The sequence below is a fragment of the Oncorhynchus kisutch genome, linkage group LG21 (assembly GCF_002021735.2).
Source record: "Oncorhynchus kisutch isolate 150728-3 linkage group LG21, Okis_V2, whole genome shotgun sequence".
Lineage (NCBI taxonomy): Eukaryota > Metazoa > Chordata > Actinopteri > Salmoniformes > Salmonidae > Oncorhynchus > Oncorhynchus kisutch.
In genome coordinates this window covers 26,098,310-26,119,457 of record NC_034194.2, presented here as the reverse complement: position 1 = coordinate 26,119,457, position 21,148 = coordinate 26,098,310, and the positions used below count along the sequence as shown (strand labels likewise).

The window sequence follows — 21,148 nt, the reverse complement described above, 5'->3', positions numbered from 1 at the left end:
GACTGTTGATCCTGCCCCGTCCTGTCCCGAACACGACTCTAGAATTTCACTCCCACTCCTGTTTCTGTGTCAACGTCTAATTTGGAGGATTCATGATCAAACGTACATATCGTGGCAATCTCTCTCTCTCTCTCCTTCTTTCTCTCTTCCTCCCCCCCCCCCCCCCCCCCCCCTCTCTCTCTCTCTCTCTTCCTCCCACCCCCCCCCTCTCTCTCTCTCTCTCTCTCTCTTCCTCCCACCCCCCCCCTCTCTCTCTCTCTCTTTTCCTCCCACCCTCTCTCTCTCTCTCTCTCTCTCTCTCTCTCTCTCTCTCTCTCTCTCTCTCTCTCTCTCTCTCTCTCTCTCTCTCTCTCTCTCTCTCTCTCTCTCTCTCTCTCTCTCTCTCTCTCTCTCTCTCTCTCCAAATTTGGCAGTAAATTGTCAACCTCGGCTTTATAACCTGTTCAAGCAGCACACTCTAGGTGGCTGTGTGCACTCTTTCAGTTTGCTTACGACTCATTGTAGTAGAAGAAGAAGAAAATGGACTACTTCAAAATGGAGATGATTCAATGGAGCTGCCCATGTTGTCACAGACGCCATAATGGGGCATACACAATATTGCGTCCTCTAACTATCTCTATGGTCTTAATAAATTTGACAAAAATAACCATTGTCCCACAGCCAGCTATTAGAAGTGTATTACAGGAATTTGTGTGGCACTGTGGTGAATAGTGGTGGCGATACACACCCAATGTGACTTAGCAAAGCTGCAATTAGCTGTGATTTTCTGCATTCTTACCTGGTATTTATCTGTAGTGTATACATGCACTGTTGACTTGTAAAGAATGCCATTTTGCTTACTGTTGCATCTGAAAATAACCCACTGGCCGTCGGTGCCAACTTCCTGTTCATTCCAGCTACACCCATGCTATAAATAGTCTGGAGACAGAGAGAACCATCTAAAGCTGTACTATACTGTACTGAGCTTAGATTTACCTGGCTGGGACAACACCCTAGTTTAGTGTAACCTTGAAGCGATGACTCGTTGATAGAGGTTCACTATCTGATGGTGTGTCTCAGTGGATCTATCAATATATGATCACTACCTCAACCTCTGGAACCTGTGGACTCTAGCCTCCTCGTCTTCCTCCTCATCTTCCTCTTCTTCCTCCTCGTCTTCCTCTTCTTCCTCCTCGTCTTCCTCTTCTTCCTCCTCCCCTTCCTCCTCCTCCTCCTATTCCTTGGTGCTTCTGCATCTGTCACAGCCTCAGAGCACATGCTCCTATGGGAAGAGGCAGTAGGCAGACACCCTCCCCTTTACCACTCTAATAACACCTTAATAACACCCCACCACCTCCCCCTCCCCTTTACCACTCTAATAACACCTTAATAACACCCCCCCCCCCTTTACCACTCTAATAACACCTTAATAACACCCCACCACCTCCCCCTCCCCTTTACCACTCTAATAACACCTTAATAACACCCCACCACCTCCCCCTCCCCTTTACCACTTTAATAACACCTTAATAACACCCCACCACCTCCCCCTCCCCTTTACCACTCTAATAACACCTTAATAACACCCCACCACCCCCCCCCCTTTACCACTCTAATAACACCTTAATAACACCCCACCACCTCCCCCTCCCCTTTACCACTCTAATAACACCTTAATAACACCCCACCACCTCCCCCTCCCCTTTACCACTTTAATAACACCTTAATAACACCCCACCACCTCCCCCTCCCCTTTACCACTCTAATAACACCTTAATAACACCCCACCACCTCCCCCTCCCCTTTACCACTCTAATAACACCTTAATAACAGCCCACCACCTCCCCCTCCCCTTTACCACTCTAATAACACCTTAATAACACCCCACCACCTCCCCCTCCCCTTTACCACTTTAATAACACCTTAATAACACCCCACCACCTCCCCCTCCCCTTTACCACTTTAATAACACCTTAATAACACCCCACCACCTCCCCCTCCCTTTTACCACTTTAATAACACCTTAATAACACCCCACCACCTCGCCCTCCCCTTTACCACTTTAATAACACCTTAATAACACCCCACCACCTCCCCATCCCCTTTACCACTCTAATAACACCTTAATAACACCCCAAAATACCACAATAACCACGCCCACAAAATCAGGGTCTGGGGCCCTTGGCCTAGAGCCACAACAGCCTGCTGTTATGTTGAGGAGAATAATCATAATGAGCATTAACCATGCCATTCATCTAAGAGGGGGGAGTCCACCCCCCCGTCATAGAGCCAGGTGGTGACCAGACAGGACAAGGTCAGAGGTCATGTTTTACCAGGCAGAGATGGATCTGACACTGTCCACAGGGATGGAGACAGATTCCAGGTCTATAGAGCATTAGACTAGAATACAATCAAAAAGAACAGCATTTTAAAAACACACGTTTACCAGTGCCAACTCTCACTGATACCTCTTAGTAAACTGAGAACACACTGTAGGTTCATATCTAAACAGTTTGTATTTGTGTGTGTGTGTGTGTGTGAGTGTGCGCGCACGTGCGTGCGTGTGTGCGTACGTGTGTGTGTGTCCCAGACACAGAGATAGACTAGTGGATGATTGGACCATCTGGTAGATGACCCAATGTCATTTGGTGTAATGTACTTATAGACAAACAGACAAACGAGCGTTACTGTAATCCAGCCCTGAGACTGGGATTCAGTCTGGTGCATTACAACAGCTAAGATATTTAATAATAGGAACACAGTACAAACACACACAGACAGCAAATGGCAGATATAGACCAACCTGTCAGGATTTGAGAAGGAAAAGCCTGTAGTCAGACCGTAATACCTAGAGATCTCCATCCCTCTATCCCCCTCTCTCTCACTGCTCTAGTACAAAGATCAGATCTGCCAGTGATTACCTTACTGTGATCCTGGCTAGAGAGTTAGATAGAGGGACACAGGAGGGATATAGCCACTGTACCAGCACTCTCACAAGCACATGGTCAGATACGCACGCACGCACGCACGCACACACACACACACACACACACACACACACACACACACACACACACACACACACACACACACACACACACACACACACACACACACACACACACACACACACACACACACACACACACACACACACACACACACACACACACAGCAGGCTAACGTCATTGTATAGTGCAAATGGGTCACCTCTAGTTGAATGGGTATTTGAAATTGTATTGATCACTCTCAATGCTACGCAATCTGGTGTTAGAAAAAAGAATGTGTCCATGTGTTTTCTTCCCCTTCTTTATCGAAGCGAAAATCACAGTTTGAAATGTCAAACTATCATCTTTGCAAAGAATTCTCGCCATCTTTCTCAATCTCAGAAACAAACACATTTATACTTGCACAACGTATGCACGCACACACTTTCTCTGTCTCTAGTGAAAGCAGCTCTGACTCTGTCCACCTCACATGCCCAGAGATACAAAACAGCTTTCCTTCTTCCCTCAGCTGATTAGCAGGGTGGTAAAAGGATCATAGTGATCCCCAGTCTCTCCCTGGCTGGTTTCACATCAACAGGCTGTTCAAAATGATGTTTTTGTTAGCAAGCAGCTCTGCCTCTGGCCCCATGGCTAATCCAGGCTGATATGTAATCCTAAAATGAACTTTCCATCACCCCCCTACCGCACTGCTAGGGGGAAAAGAGAGGAGATACAGGAGGGTTGGCTGAAACAAGCTAGGATCCTCAATCAGCCAATCAGAGCTGGAGTTTACAGTGGTGAAGGGAAGGCTTCTGGGACATCTCCAGGCCCAAGGAAGAGCCATGGGCAGTAGCATACTGATCGCCAGTATCAAGGCCGGTAGCAATCTGCTGTACTAACGAGATGTAAACATTGCGCGAGAGACTCAGAAAATGCATTATTCATCGTATAATGTTGTTCATTTGCACAAGATCCAATATATGGAATGCCTACTGCTAAGACTGCTGGAATTTGCTCTTACTGTGTCAGATCAAGTGATTCTTCCATAAAGCTAGGTCTGTTCACAGAGGCACAGTAGTAGTCTCAGTCATACTGAACGTTACTCTTAATCTGCATCTCAAATAGGAAGTACACAGGTGACAGAGAGAGAGGGAGAGGAGAGAGAGGGAGAGGAGAGAGAATGAGAGGAGAGAGAGGGAGATGAGAGAGAAAGAGAGGAGAGGAAAGAGAGGAACTGAGAGGAGAGCAATTACTGAGACAAAAAAAGCAGAGCATTTCAATAAACACGGGTGTCTTTTTCACTTCCACACTGACAGCCACACAACCAGACAGACGCTAGCGGCTGCTCTCTTCCCCTCTCAGATGATTTACTACCAGAGCTCTGAGTTCTGTGCTCTGCATGCCAACAAACCAGACATGGCACAACTGGAATACAAAATCTATATCTAACATACCCCATGATATTAGGTATTCCTCTACTGCACAGAAGAGGATGGGGATGGAGACAGGGGGTTTAGACTGAATACCTGTTCTTTTCTCCCCTTCTCCCTGGCTTTCAGACAGTTTAAACTCTCCCTCCTCCCTCTCCCCGCGTCACTCAGATAATTTGAAGCTTCCTCTCTCCCTAACTTCCACACTCTGTCTATCCCTCTCTCCCCCGGTTCCCTCCCTCTCTCCGAGGCTCTCAGACAGTTAGAAGTTGGGCCGTGACTCTTCGATGGATCCACTTAACTGTAATGGATCGACCCTGCAGCTGGATTATTCTGAGGCCCACCGATACCAGGCATGATGCATCCCAAGGTTTTAAACTTTCCATCATTATACAGAAATATACACTGAGTGTACAAAACATTAAGAACACTTTCCTAATATTGAGTTGCCTCTACACCTCTACAAGGTGTCGAAAGTGTTCCATAGGGATGCCGGCACATGTTGACTTGAATGCTTCCCACAAGTCTGTCAAGTTGGCTGGATGTCGTTTGGGTGGTGAACCAATTCAGTGTTGAGTGTGCCATTCAGCACACATACTGTACACAATCCATGTCTCAACTGTCTCAAGGCAAACAAATAATTATTTAAGTGGATTCAAGTGGATTTAACAAGTATCATCAATAAAGGATCATAACATTCACCTGGATTCACCTGGTCAGTCTATGTCATGGAAAGAGCAGGTGTTCTTCATATTTTGTACACTCAGTGTACACTGTAGTCTTTTCTGCTCTGAGCATATTGCAATGCAGGCTTGCTTGTTGAAAATAGTGATTTAAAGAAGGCACAACCATCAGTATTTCTCTCCTCCTTATTTGCTATAATTTACAGAACGGAAATCAGCATGCATGGATCTTAACACGCCTATGTCCGCATGAGATTTAGACATAAACCCAGGGCTCAATTTGTTTTTTACGCTTGGCTTGGTAGCAGCTGTTCTCCGACGTTGCATCAATCAACCCATCCTCTGGAGCAAGGAACCTTAATCCTGCCTTAATACCGACAGACACGGTATCTTTCTCCTTGAGGAACACTCATGCAACGTCAAGACAACGGTTCCTACTGTGTTTCATCGCTCACGGAACGTCAAGACAACGTTCCTGACAATTTTCAACACTCAAACAACGCCAAGACTAGTCCTCTGAATGTAGTTATTTTGTATTCTCTTACAATGCCTATATGTTTTTATAGTCACAACCTGAACACCCACATAGGGTCAAGTCAACCTACAGAAATAGACTATGTTACGTTGTGTTGACATATTTGATTCATTCCTTTAAAGTCCTGGTTTCTCAAGTGTTGCATGAAAAATGACATGTCACTATTTGTGTCCTTGAATTCCCCTGTTCTTCTATAACTGTATTTAAAATCTGCTCCATTGTGACAGTTGTTTAAAATCTGCTCCATTGTGACAGTTGTTTAAAATCTGCTCCATTGTGACAGTTGTTTAAAATCTGCTCCATTGTGACAGTTGTTTAAAATCTGCTCCAATGTGACAGTTGTTTAAAATCTGCTCCATTGTGACAGTTGTTTAAAATCTGCTCCATTGTGACAGTTGTTTAAAATCTGCTCCATTGTGACAGTTGTTTAAAATCTGCTCCATTGTGACAGTTGTTTAAAATCTGCTCCATTGTGACAGTTGTTTAAAATCTGCTCCATTGTGACAGTTGTTTAAAATCTGCTCCATTGTGACAGTTGTTTAAAATCTGCTCCATTGTCACATGGCTGTTTTTTAGATGCCACTTCATGTGAGGGTGACTGGGTGCATTGAAGTCTGTCTTAATTGAGGATGGCAGGTCATGTCACAGGGCCAGAGCAGCCACCAGGGATTTGGTCTGTGGCTCTGGCAGTGCTCTGGTTGCTGGATGATGTTCGTCTGGAGGTGTTGGAGGCTGACATTCTCTGAGGCCATGGTCTCTCACCTCTGGCTGAAGCCAGGGCAGGTGGCTTGCAGGGCCCGGAGGATAGAGAGAGGGTGAGAATGATGAATAAGTTGAATGGGAGGTAAAGAGAGAATGTGAGTGAAAGAAAATGAACGAGAGAGACCAAGTAGCGACTTTTCTGTAGTGTAATGTTGAAAGACACATTTTCAACTTGGGAGAGATTAGAGAGATTAGTTTCCTCAGTGAAACCAGTGATATTACCACCTGCAGGACATGAAAAGTGAAAAATAATCAAATCTCTCACGTTGTCTCTCTCTCTCTCTCTCTCTCTCTCTCTCTCTCTCTCTCTCTCTCTCTCTCTCTCTCTCTCTGTGTGTCTCTCTCTGTGTCTCTCTCTCTCTCTGTCTCTCTCTCTCTCACCCTCTCTCTCTGTGTCTCTCTCTGTCTCTCTCTCTCTGTGTCTCTCTGTCTCTCTCTCTCTCTGTCTCTCTCTGTTTCTCTCTCTGTGTGTGTGTCTCTCTCTGTGTCTCTCTTGCTCTCTCTGTCTCTCTCTCTTGCTCTCTCTCTCTCTCCCTCTCTCTCTGTCTCTCTCTCTCTCTGTGTATCTCTCTCTCTCTGTTTCTCTCTCTCTGTTTCCCTCTCTCTCTCTCTCTCTCTCTCTCTCTCTCTCTCTCTCTCTCTCTCTCTCTCTCTCTCTCTCTCTGTGTGTCTCTCTCTGTGTCTCTCTCTCCCTGTGTCTCTCTCTCTCTGTGTCTCTTTGCTGTAAGCAAAACAACTGCCTCACACCTTTTTCATATTTTATTGTTGTTGTTTTAGTAAAACAATGTCCTCAGGTAAGGCATCCAGGCTGGACAATGGTCCTCTCTGTGTAAGTAGAGGGGGAGGCAGATGAGGGGGAAGGAGGGAGAAGGACCAAGTGTTGGACACATTTACCAGTAGATGGGTCCATTAATCATTGTACTGAGTTAGTGTGTTAGTGTGTTTCATCCTGTCATGGCTAACATGTTTATCAAGCTGACTCCACAGTCCACTAAAGCTGCATGTGCAGTCATATTTTAGATGTCAAAACAGTAGAATAAAATGAAAATGTTATTTTATTTAGTAAAGAGGAAGACTAGCGGTCAATAAGGCGTCAACTAATGGGGATATACACTGCATGTTCAAAACATTAGGAACACCTTCCTTATATCCTTTTGCCCTCAGAACAGCCTCAGTCCGTCAGGGCAGGGACTCTACAAGGTGTTAAAGCATTCCACAGTGATGCTGGCCCAAGTTGGCGACAATGCTTCCCACAGTTGTATCAAGTTGGCTGGATACCTTTTGGGCGGTGGACCATGCTTGATACACACAGGAAACACACAGCACTTCTGTTCTTGACACAATGCAATGCGCCTGGCACCTACTAGCATACACAGTTCAAAGGCACTTCAATCTGTTGTCTTGCCCATTCACCTTCGGAATGGCACACACACAATCCATGTTTTAATGGGCTCAAGGCTTAAAAATCCTTCTTTAACCGGTCTCCTCCGCTTCATCTACAGTGATTGAAGTGGATTTAACAGGTGACATCAATAAGGCATTATAACTTTCACCTGGATTCACCTGGCCAGTCTATGTCATGTATACAGTGTATACAGATGAAAGAACCATGAGTATATTGCATAATGTGTGGGTTACATATCAACATTAATGTAAAGCACAGCTACATTGAAGCCAATTTAACATGTCTGCTCCTGTCACACGATCCCCACAGTCAGACAGACCTTCCAGCGTGGACATTCAGCGGAGGCTTAAACGGTGGAGAGGTGTGTGTGGAGAGTGCCTTAATGGCATTTTATACCATGGCATTGTTGAATACCTGTTTCTGATTGGCTTGCAGGGCATTCTAGAGTGTGCATTATTTCCCTATAATGCACAGTATATTTGTGCGCTAGAATTCAACGGCTATAGTTCATTCTTTCATGTTCTATGTTTGAGCTGCTTTTGAAAGCAAAAATCTAACTGAAAACATTATTGGCATTGTTGAATTCAATTTTCATAATGGCAAGCTGGGACTGATGGTAAACTAACTAAACTAGCTAAACTAGCTAAACTAGCAAGTCTGTCAAGATTATCTAGTAAACTTACTAGCTACTTCAGTGGATGTTGAACACATTTCTAGCGGCAAATGTGTTAAATTATAGCCATGTTATTAAAGGGATAATCAGCTCGGGGCTCCATGCGTTCTCTAGAAAATAATGCAACTCCGTGGAAGGTCAGTTCCACTCCGCTAGCGCCTCATAGAACACACCTTCCACATCGTTCATTATTTTCTATAGTATGCATAGCACCTCGTTGATTGGCCCTTAAATATCACATGACTGTCTGTATGTAACGCTAGGCTGTCATGTGGTGATTATAGAACCATGCAGTGCTTGAGACAGCTGAGCACATTCGCTCTCCTGGACCACAGTCCTGTTCTCACACTGTCCTCTGTGGTAGAGTTACCATTAGAGATGGAACACCCTATAATCCCCTTTAAACCAGGGTTTACAGGGACTTTGGTGCAGAGGAAGTACCAACTGGAGATGGGTGTTCTCAGCCTAGCACTGAGGCCCCTGAAACATGAGAGTTGTGTCTGAGATGGCACCCTATTCCCGGTATAGTCCCGGTATACTTTTGACACCAAAAGCATTTCAGACTATGGAGTCAGACAAAGGAAAAGTTCCACATTGCAATAGGACTTTTTCTGAACAGTTATGAGTTTGTACACCATGTGACTAGCTACATTTCTCCTAGAAAGTCTGACTCTGACTCTTTTATTTTTTTTACCTTTATTTAACTAGGCAAGTCAGTTAAGAACAAATTCTTATTTTCAATGACGGCCTAGGAACAGTGGGTTAACTGCCTGTTCAGGGGAAGAACGCCAGATTTGTACCTTGTCAGCTCGGGAGTTTGAACTTGCAACCTTCCGGTTACTAGTCCAACGCTCTAACCACTAGGCTACCCTGCCGCCCCACTAGGCTATCCTGCTGTAGTGATATCTGTTCACGGTGAGTAAAGTAACACTCCCTCAACTTTCAATGCATTGCTCCGCAAAAGGTGGGTAAACCCTTGTGCCAAATAACGGAATTTACTTTCGTTTATCCTCCACTACACCACTGCTCATCACATAATGTAATGGGAGCTGAGAGACAACAGTTCTATTTATAATGACGAGTAGGAGGGGTCCCTCCACCACATGCTATACACGCTTTCATTTAAAACACACACACACCCACACCCACACACACACACACACACACACACACACACACACACACACACACACACACACACACACACACACACACACACACACACAAAGCTTTAATAATACAAGTCTGGGAAGCCTGAGGAATATGTCCAGGCAAGCAGAAATACTCCACAGCAAGACCAATAACTAATCCTGAATGCAAATAGTCAGGGCTATTCACGTTACATTGCTGCTCTTTGATAACAGTCTGCCATTACTATGTACAAGCCAGTCCTAGAATAGCTGTGTGACCACAGGCAAAGTAGTAGCCCGGAGTAGGAGAGCAGAGGGATCATTTATTTCCATGGGTCAGGCAGCTTATGTTAGGGAGTTCCCAAACCTGTTTACATTAAATTGCTCTAATTTTTCCTCACTACAATTTCCTTGATTGTAGTTGATGGTCTGCTATGAATTTGCTGCGGGAATTTTCTTGATTAACAGGATGACAAAGCCATCTCTCTCGAATCACTTAAATATCATGGATTCCCATTGCCCTCTCTCTCTCTTCATTACCCTGTTTGTATCCATCTTGATTCTAGAGGTGGGTGAAATGTCAGCTCTCATTATATATAATTGTGATTACACCACAGCTAAGTGCCCTTTGAAATGTTCTCAGTGAGTCCAAGAGGTTTGGTGAGAACACCAATTTTCCATCACCATTTTGGTGTTGTCTGCCTGCAATGTCAATTCAGTCTAAAATCTCTCACCAGCACCCTCACAAAGCAGTGTTCTAGGAGAATATAGGGTGAGTTTTACTTGTCTTCTCTTCCCTATTTTCCTCACACTCAAAATGCACAAAAGAGAGAGCTGATTGAAAATGTTCAGTTCCAAACAACTATTCTAACACGATGTGATAGCATCAGCTCCTGAGGATAGGAGCCAATTGTACAGGTTATTTCTGGTAGATATTGTCTCTGGCATACCTGAAAAAGGACTTGTTTACAGGCTGCACCCGGTAACACAAAAGAAAGACCATGATGAGATCTGTTTCCCCTTATCAGTAGATAGAGCAGTAATAGTAGCATAGTGGTGTGTGTGTGTGTGTGTGTGTGTGTGTGTGTGTGTGTGTGTGTGTGTGTGTGTGTGTGTGTGTGTGAGTGTGTGCTTGATTGCATGCATTCCAGTCTGTGTGCATCCATGCCCAGTATGTGTGTGTGTTTGTGTGTGCATGCTCAAGAGTCTAGCTTATATCCCTCTAAACTATGTTTGATTCTTCCAGGCAGGCCTCCGAACATAACAGATCACTGAGGCTAAGTGCTTCGTGGCTGGGAAGCAGCATGCTCACTGCTTAGGGCCAGCCTGGTAGGACTGACACACTAATAGGCTCTGTAGGAAGGAAAAGACATGGAATCATGGGAAACACTGCTGATCAGATCAGACCTTCTTCTGTGCTCTGCAGCACCTGCCTGACATCCTGATGTCCATATATCACTAATGGCACACTATATTCCCTATATAGTTCTCTAATTGTGACCAATATACTGTAATTATGGCCTCTCTCTGCCCTGATTTCTGGTCAGACAGAAATAAACTGTCCGTGCTATAAATCACATGCCTATTAGGTAGTGTGTGTGTGTCTGTGTATGTGTGTGTGTGAGTGTGTCAATGAGTGTGTCTCTGATGCTGACACTGAGGGGACATTAGCTAGCTACTATTGCTGGAAAGGAGATGAGGGTTAATGGGTAATGAGGTGATCTGAGACAGCAGAAAGAAGCACTGTCTGCTGTCATCTTGCACCAGATAATGATGATGATGGTATTCTAGTGCAGTTGTTGGATGTCATTACATTTAAATGGAAGCAGTGTCATCAGTATCAATCGCATGGATAATAACAACAAATGGAAGCCATGAGTTCCGTCTCCTTCCCTTCATTAGGTCTGTGCCAATCTGATCCTGTTTGAATCATGCCACTTCCTCCTATGAATATAGAGTTTTGCCTAGCCGAATAATGCAATGCTTGAGCAAACCAAGGCAATCTCAAGTTCTGGTCTCCAAACTCACTGAAACTATGACATGACTATCATGACTGAAGATAGCAAATAGAATGGCACATGTTATTTCTGTGCAATTAACTATGAAAACAATCCCAGCGTGGCTTATTATACTGTACACGGCTAAGAGCTGAGATCTGAAAGCCTTGAGTCTTCAGATGCTCGGCACTCAACAACTTAGCTAAACTCTATCTAGTCATTAACCTTGGCACTCTACTAGTGTCTGGTACAAACATGATTAGCGATATCTGTCTGCTTTTTAGGACCCGTAAGTGTTAGTGAGAGCAGGAAGGAGACAGACGAGAGCTGTGTGTGTGTGTGTGTGTGTGTATACAGAGTGGCGGACGGTGCTGCAGTGAATATGTACAGCCAGAGAGAGCAAATGGCAGGAGACTCTGCTGTCCCTGCTGTCAGGCTCATTTGCTCCCAGCAGGGTCTTCAATTACCAATGATTAAAAACCCTTTGGTGTCCAGCTACTATCTGCTTAAGTGGAGGAACTCTACATCTGGGAGAATGTGAGCGATGTGGTGCCTAATATTTAGATTTATACACTCTGCAACGTATTAATCACATTTACTAACCCAAGGGTTGGATTAACACAACGCAAAGGACTTGATGGTATGGGGTTCCAGAGTTAGTTGTAGCGGCACCAAAGTTAGCTGTAGAGGCACCAGAGTTAGCTGTAGAGGCACCAGAGTTAGCTGTAGAGACACCAGAGTTAGCTGTAGAGACACCAGAGTTCGCTGTAGAGGCACCAGAGTTCGCTGTAGAGGCACCAGAGTTCGCTGTAGAGGCACCAGAGTTAGCTGTAGAGACACCAGAGTTAGCTGTAGAGACACCAGCGTTAGCTGTAGAGGCACCAGAGTTAGCTGTATAGACACCAGAGTTAGCTGTAGAGGCACCAGAGTTAGCTGTAGAGGCACCAGAGTTAGCTGTAGAGGCACAAGAGTTAGCTTCAGAGGCATCAGAGTTAGCTGTAGAGGCACCAGAGTTAGCGGCACCAGAGTTAGCTGTAGAGACACCAGAGTTAGTGACACCAGAGTTATTTGTAGCAGCACCAAAGTTAGCTGTAGAGGCACCAGAGTTAGCTGTAGAGGCACCAGAGTTTGCTGTAGAGGCACCAGAGTTTGCTGTAGAGGCAGAAGAGTTAGCTGTAGAGGCACCAGAGTTAGTGGCACCAGAGTTAGCTGTAGAGGCACCAACATTAGCTGTAGAGGCACCATAGTTAGCTGTAGAGGCAGAAGAGTTAGCTCTAGAGGCACCAGAGTTAGCTGTAGAGGCAGAAGAGTTAGCTGTAGCAGCACAAGAGTTAGCTGTAGTAGCACCAGAGCTAGTGGCACCAGAGTTAGCTGTAGAGACACCAACGTTAGCTGTAGAGGCACCAGAGTTAGCTGTAGAGGCAGAACAGTTAGCTGTAGAGGCACCAGAGTTAGCTGTAGAGGCAGAAGAGTTAGTGGCACCAAAGTGACGTGTAGAGGCACCAGAGTTAGCAGTAGAGGCACCAGAGTTAGATGTAGAGGCACCAGAGTTAGCTGTAGAGGCACCAGAGTTAGCTGTAGAGACACCAGAGTTAGTGACACCAGAGTTATCTGGAGCGGCACCAGAGGTAGCTGTAGAGGCAGAAGAGTTAGCTGTAGAAGCACCAGAGTTAGAGGCACCAGAGTTAGCTGTAGAGGCACCAATGTTAGCTGTAGAGGCAGAAGAGTTAGCTGTAGCATCCCAGAGTTAGCTGTAGCGGCACCAGAGTTAGTGGCACCAGAGTGAGGTGTAGAAGCACCAGAGTTAGCTGTAGAGGCACCAGAGATAGCTGTAGCAGCACCAGAGTTAGTGGCACTAGATTTAGCTGTATAGGCAATTGAGTTAGCTTTAGAGGCACCAGAGTCGCCCTGCACCAAAGTTAGCTGTAGAGGCACAAGAGTTAGCTGTAGAGGCACAAGAGTTAGCTGTAGAGGCACCAAAGTTAGCTGTAGCGGCAGAAGAGTTAGCTGTAGAGGCAGAAGAGTTAGCTGTAGTATCCCAGTATTAGCTGTAGCGGCACCAGAGTGAGGTGTAGAGGCACCAGACTTAGAGGCACCAGAGTTAGCTGTAGAGGCACCAGAGTTAGCAGTAGAGGCACCAGAATTAGCTGTAGAGGCACCAGAGTTAGAGGCACCAGAGTTAGTTGTAGAGGCACCAGAGTTAGCTGTAGAGGCACAAGAGGTAGCTGTAGAGGCATCAGAGTTAGCTGTAGAGGCACCAGAGATAGCTGTAGCAGCACCAGAGTTAGTGGCACCAGAGTTAGCTGTAGAGGCACCAGAGTTAGCTGTAGAGGCACAAGAGTTACCTGTAGAGGCATCAGAGTTAGCTGTAGAGGCACCAGAGTTAGCGACACCAGAGTTTGCTGTAGAGACACCAGAGTTAGCTGTAGAGGCATCAGAGTTAGCTGTAGAGGCACCAGAGTTAGCAACAACAGAGTTAGCTGTAGAGACACCAGAGTTAGTGACACCAGAGTTAGTTGTAGCAGCACCAAAATTAGCTGTAGAGGCACCAGAGTTAGCTGTAGAGGCACCAGAGTTAGCTGTAAAGGCACCAGCGATAGCGACATCAGAGTTAGCTGTAGCGGCACCAGAGTTAGCTGTATAGGCACCAGAGTTTGCTGTATAGGCACCATAGTTTGCTGTATAGGCACCATAGTTAGCTGTAGAGACACCAAAGTTAGCTTTAGGGGCACCAGAGATAGCGGCATCAGAGTTAGCTGTAGCGGCACCATAGTTAGCTGTATAGGCACCAGAGTTAGCTTTAGAGGACACCAGAGATGGCGGTACCAGAGTTAGCTGTAGCGGCACCAGAGTTAGCTGTAGAGGGACCAGAGTTAGTGGCACCAGCGTTATCTGTAGCGGCACCAGAGTTACTTGTAGCGGCACCAGAGTTAGCTTTAGAGGCACCAGAGGTAGCGGCATCAGAGTTAGCTGTAGCGGCACCAGAGTTAGCTGTATAGGCACCAGAGTTAGCTGTAGAGGCACCAGAGTTAGTGGCATCAGAGTTAGATGTAGAGGCACCAGAGTTAGCTGTAGAGGCATCAGAGTTAGCTGTAGAGGCACCAGAGTTAGCAACACCAGAGTTAGCTGTAGAGACACCAGAGTTAGTGACACCAGAGTTAGTTGTAGCAGCACCAAAATTAGCTGTAGAGGCACCAGAGTTAGCTGTAGAGGCACCAGAGTTAGCTGTAAAGGCACCAGCGATAGCGACATCAGAGTTAGCTGTAGCGGCACCAGAGTTAGCTGTATAGGCACCAGAGTTTGCTGTATAGGCACCAGAGTTTGCTGTATAGGCACCATAGTTAGCTGTAGAGACACCAAGGTTAGCTTTAGGGGCACCAGAGATAGCGGCATCAGAGTTAGCTGTAGCGGCACCAGAGTTAGCTGTATAGGCACCAGAGTTAGCTTTAGAGGCACCAGAGATGGCGGTATCAGAGTTAGCTGTAGCGGCACCAGAGTTAGCTGTAGAGGGACCAGAGTTAGTGGCACCAGCGTTATCTGTAGCGGCACCAGAGTTACCTGTAGCGGCACCAGAGTTAGCTTTAGAGGCACCAGAGGTAGCGGCATCAGAGTTAGCTGTAGCGGCACCAGAGTTAGCTGTATAGGCACCAGAGTTAGCTTTAGAGGCACCAGAGATAGCGGCATCAGAGTTAGCTGTAGCGGCACCAGATTTAGCTGTAGAAGGACCAGAGTTAGTGGCACCAGAGTTAGCTGCAGAGGCAGAAGAGTTAGCTGTAGCGGCAACAGAGTTAGTGGAACCAGAGTGAGGTGTAGAGGCACCAGAGTTAGCTGTAGAGGCACCAGAGATAGCTGTAGAGGCACCAGAGATAGCTGTAGCAGCACCAGAGTTAGTGGCACCAGATTTAGCTGTAGAGGCATTAGAGTTAGCTGTAGAGACACCAGAGTTGCCCTGCACCAGAGTTAGCTGTAGAGGCACAAGAGTTAGCTGTAGAGGCATCAGAGTTAGCTGTAGAGGCACCAGAGTTAGCTGTAGAGGTACCAGAGTTAGCTGTAGAGGCACAAGAGTTACCTGTAGAGGCATCAGAGTTAGCTGTAGAGGCACCAGAGTTAGCGACACCAGAGTTAGCTGTAGAGACACCAGAGTTAGTGACACCAGAGTTAGTTGTAGCAGCACCAAAGTTAGCTGTAGCAGCACCAGAGTTAGTGGCACCAGATTTAGCTGTAGAGGCATTAGAGTTAGCTGTAGAGGCACCAGAGTTGCCCTGCACCAGAGTTAGCTGTAGAGGCACAAGAGTTAGCTGTAGAGGCATCAGAGTTAGCTGTAGAGGCACCAGAGTTAGTGGCACCAGAGTTAGCTGTAGAGGCACAAGAGTTACCTGTAGAGGTATCAGAGTTAGCTGTAGAGGCACCAGAGTTAGTGGCACCAGATTTAGCTGGAGGGGCACCAGAGTTAGCTGTAGAGGCACAAGAGTTACCTGTAGAGGTATCAGAGTTAGCTGTAGAGGCACCAGAGTTAGTGGAACCAGAGTGAGGTGTAGAGGCACCAGAGTTAGCTGTAGAGGCACCAGAGATAGCTAAAATCAAATCAAATCAAATCAAATGTTATTTGTCACATACACATGGTTAGCAGATGTTAATGCGAGTGTAGCGAAATGCTTGTGCTTCTAGTTCCGACAATGCAGTAATAACCAACGAGTAATCTAGCTAACAATTCCAAAACTACTACCTTATACACACAAGTGTAAAGGGATAAAGAATATGTACATAAAGATATATGAATGAGTGATGGTACAGAGCGGCATAGGCAAGATGCAGTAGATGGTATCGAGTACAGTATATACATATGAGATGAGTATGTAAACAAAGTGGCATAGTTTAAAGTGGCTAGTGATACATGTATTACATAACGATGCAGTAGATGATATAGAGTACAGTATATACGTATACATATGAGATAAATAATGTAGGGTATGTAAACATTATATTAAGTAGCATTGTTTAAAGTGTCTAGTGATATATTTTACATCAATTCCCATCAATTCCCATTATTAAAGTGGCTGGAGTTGAGTCAGTGTGTTGGCAGCAGCCACTCAATGTTAGTGGTGGCTGTTTAACAGTCTGATGGCCTTGAGATAGAAGCTGTTTTTCAGTCTCTTGGTCCCAGCTTTGATGCACCTGTACTGACCTCGCCTTCTGGACGATAGCGGGGTGAACAGGCAGTGGCTCGGGTGGTTGTTGTCCTTGATGATCTTTATGGCCTTCCTTGATGATCTTTATGGCCTTCCTGTGACATCGGGTGGTGTAGGTGTCCTGGAGGGCAGGTAGTTTGCCCCCGGTGATGCGTTGTGCAGACCTCACTACCCTCTGGAGAGCCTTACGGTTGTGGGCGGAGCAGTTGCCGTACCAGGCGGTGATACAGCCCGGCAGGATGCTCTCGATTGTGCATCTGTAGAAGTTTGTGAGTGCTTTTGGTGACAAGCCAAATTTCTTCAGCCTCCTGAGGTTGAAGAGGCGCTGCTGCGCTTTCTTCACGATGCTGTCTGTGTGGGTGGACCAATTCAGTTTGTCTGTGATGTGTACGCCAAGGAACTTAAAACTTACTACCCTCTCCACTACTGTTCCATCGATGTGGATAGGGGGGTGTTCCCTCTGCTGTTTCCTGAAGTCCACAATCATCTCCTTCGTTTTGTTGACGTTGAGTGTGAGGTTATTTTCCTGACACCACACTCCGGTGTAGCAGCACCAGAGTTAGTGGCACCAGATTTAGCTGTAGAGACACCAACTCTGGTGCCTCTACACCAACTCTGGCACCAGAGTTAGCTGGAGAGGCACCAGAGCTGGTGGCACCAGAGTTAGTTGTAGTGGCACCAGAGTTAGTGGCACCAGATTTAGCTGTAGAGGCACCAGAGTTGGTGGCACCAGATTTAGCTGTATAGGCACCAGAGTTGGTGGCACCAGAGTTAGCTGTAGAGGCACCAGAGTTAGCGGCACCAGAGTTAGCTGTAGAGACACCAGAGTTAGTGGCACCAGAGTTAGCTGTAGAGACACCAGAGTTAGTGGCACCAGAGTTAGTTGTAGCGGCACCAAAGTTAGCTGTAGAGGCACCATAGTTAGCTGTAGAGGCACCAGAGTTTGCTGTAGAGGCACCAGAGTTAGCGGCATCAGAGTTAGCTTTATAGGCACCAGAGACAGCTGTAGCGGCACCAGAGTTAGCTGTAGAGGCACCAGAGTTAGCTGTAGCTGCACCAGAGTTAACTGTAGCTGCACCAGAGTTAGCGGCACCAGAGTTAGCTGTAGCGGCACCAGAGTTAGCTGTAGCTGCACCAGAGTTAGCTGTAGAAGAACCAGAGTTCGCTGTAGCGGCACCAGAGTTAGCTGTAGCTGCACCAGAGTTAGCAAGTAGCTGCACCAGAGTTAGCAAGTAGCTGCACCAGAGTTAGCTGTAGAAGGACCAGAGTTAGCTGTAGTGGCACCAGAGTTAGCTGTAGCTGCACCAGAGTTAGCTGCAGCTGCACCAGAGTTAGCTGTAGAAGGACCCGAGTTAGCTGTAGCTGCACCCAAGTTAGTTGTAGCTGCACCAGAGTTAGCTGTAGCTGCACCAGAGTTAACTGTAGCTGCACCAGAGTTAGCTGTAGCTGCACCAGAGTTAACTGTAGCTGCACCAGAGTTAACTGTAGCTGCACCAGAGTTAGCTGTAGCTGCACCAGAGTTAGCTATAGCTGCACCAGAGTTAACTGTAGCTGCACCAGAGTTAGCTGTAGCTGCACCAGAGTTAACTGTAGCTGCACTAGAGTTAACTTCATTGCCAATTTACATCTGAGGTTCCTGGACTAAAAACAACTTATATAATAATACCAACCACACTAAACATGGGTTATAAAGTAACTACTATAATGGTAATGTCAGACAATACTAGATATAATACTAGTTACCATTCCCATTGAAGAGGAGCCTAGGTGTAAATATATTCCAAAGTTGTGTTTATGCACGTGGTATTCAGCAGGTCCGTTAGGAAGGAACGTTTTCCACACAACAGGAAGCCTGCGGCAATAAAAGCCAATAGCCTAATAGACTGAGACAGTCATAAATACATAAACCAGGACACAGCAACTCAATTTGACCACAGGACACATCTCTATTGGATTTGGGATCCAGAGAAAGCACAGGCGCACAGCACCCATCCTTAGAGTCCTCTGTGTGTGTCTGTGCATTTATCTCACTCTAGTTCTCATCCCCGAGAGGATACATAGAGGACATAATTCACAGATTAAATCATATCTCAGGTCTTCATGCACAGTACTACTGACATATTGTTTACAACAAAAATAGAATTTCATGCATTGGGAGAATAATGAATATCTGTGATACTGTTTCAATAAGTACCTGCCTATTGGGTTCTATATGTATCCCTCCCTCCCTCCCTCCCTCCCTCCCTCCCTCCCTCCCTCCCTCCCTCCCTCCCTCCCTCCCTCCCTCCCTCCCTCCCTCCCTCCCTCCCTCCCTCCCTCCCTCCCTCCCTCCCTCCCTCCCTCCCTCCGTGTTGGCCTCTCTGCCCTCTTCTGATCTCACTGTGTGTTTGACACCTCTGTTTTCACAGACTCCAAGATGGAGACTGCTGCTAACAGGTGCTCTCTGCATAAATTTACATTAATACCACATACTGTACACCACCACTGTCAACCAGCACTGAAGTCCCAAATGCCTTTCAATGCAGCTACACTTTATCCCTCCAATTCGACAAGGCACAACCAGAAAGATTAGAACACACATTGGTGATGTATTCAGCTCTGTTTCATGATTCGACCTGGATTTCCAGACTAGAAATGTACTGCTCTCATCAGGATTTCTCCGTGACTGATACAACATAAATCGTCCTGTCATGTGTTTTGCTGATCTGTGTCTGAGTCTTGTTTACAGTGACCTGCAGCTGTGCAAGATGGATTCCCTCATGGCCCAATGAGATTAGAAGTGTCATGTCGCATCAGGAGGTGAAAAATATGACAGAGCAGAGAGAGAGAGTGGGCAAGGCTGTGGGAGATTAGACTGAGCGACAGCAGAGAGAGAGTGGGCAAGGCTGTGGGAGATTAGACTGAGCGACGGCAGAGCAGAGTGTAGGCAACGGCTGTGGGAGATTAGACTGAGCGACGGCAGAGCAGAGTGTAGGCAAGGCTGTGGGAGATTAGACTGAGCGACGGCAGAGCAGAGTGTAGGCAAGGCTGTGGGAGATTAGACTGAGCGACGGCAGAGCAGAGTGTAGGCAACGGCTGAGAGCACCAGCGGAGCAAACAGAACTCTGACAAACACTAAACTGCCATATATGGAGTATCGAGGGGTAACCTCTGCTTCTCAAGACAGGCATTTGAATGTCATGTTAGCGAAATAAATAAAGGTTAAGACAGGCCTTATAGAAAACATGTGATTCTGCTCTGTCTCTCGCTCTCTTCCTCGTTCTCTCTCTTGTTCTCTCCCTGGCTCTCTCTTCAGTGTATCCAGAGATGTACCTGATAAGACAGCAGAAAAGGAGAACATCCTCATTTTGGTTTCTAGTTTGGTGTAGATTCATCCTGCCGACTGGCTGAGTGTGGGGTCATCTCAAGCACAAGGCCTTGAGTCTTGGCCTGACAAAACTGCTGACGTTGTTTGTGGTAAGAGCAGGAGTGAGGCTGTTCCTATTCTTTAATACCGACTCAGAGCACCACTCATAAATGTTTTTGTGTGCTATCTATTGTAATAAAACAATATGTACTGCTGCTAGTTGAAGACGGAATTAATAACAATGTGCAGTCTAGGCCTTCAGAACCCAATATCTAGACAGGAGACAAAAGTGTTTAAAAACAGTTAGAACACAACAGGCACACCTGGCTCCTCTTAACCAGAGAGTGGTAACCATGGTTCTCTCTGTCCTTCTCTCTCTCTAGCTCTCTCTCTCTTTATCTATGCCTCTCTTTCTCTCTCTTTATCCATGTCACTCTCTCTCAAATTCAATTAAATTCAATTCAATTTGCTTTATTGGCATGATGTAACAATGTACATATTGCCAAAGCTTACTTTGGATATTTACAATATGAAAATAATAAGAATCAAAATTGTCAACGAGAACAACAATAACAACAACAACCAAGGGTCAAAATAACCATACATTGAACAATAACAATAACCATACAGTAGAGGACATGTGCAGGTTGATTGTTCTGTCAGACACTGTCCCTCATCTTATGGCAGGCAGCAATGTGGTGCACTGCCAACCCACAGCTCTCTGCATCCTCCCCCAACAGGACGGGTAGCCTATTCACATCAGAGAGGTCTTTGAAACCTTGAATAAGGGTTTCAAATTTGGGGAAATGACACTCTCTAACTGTTTTATATTTTTTACATTTTGCCAGGTAATGCAGCTTCGTCTCAGGTTCTGCTGTTGTGCAGTGGTTGCACAGCCTTTCCTCTACAGGGAGCCAGGTTTTCTTGTGTCTACCCTTCTCAATCTCTCTCTCTTTAGCTATGTCTCTCTCTCTCTCTCTTTCTTTATCTATGTCCCTCTCTCTCTCTATTGATTATGTCCCTCTCTCTTCC

At 46.0% G+C, this 21,148-nt stretch overlaps 2 protein-coding genes across 5 annotated transcripts in view; both read right to left on the bottom strand.

Moving 5' to 3' along the window:
• Positions 1 to 21,148, bottom strand: part of LOC109866286 (SAM and SH3 domain-containing protein 1) — a 304,701-nt gene that overhangs the window by 252,076 nt on the left and 31,477 nt on the right. The window lies entirely within an intron of this gene.
• Positions 10,761 to 16,201, bottom strand: LOC116356247 (mucin-21-like). The gene is given in 2 exon segments (XM_031800995.1): positions 10,761 to 13,335; positions 13,338 to 16,201. Coding segments are annotated over 2 exon segments (2,361 nt in total). The 5' UTR covers positions 14,543 to 16,201; the 3' UTR covers positions 10,761 to 12,179.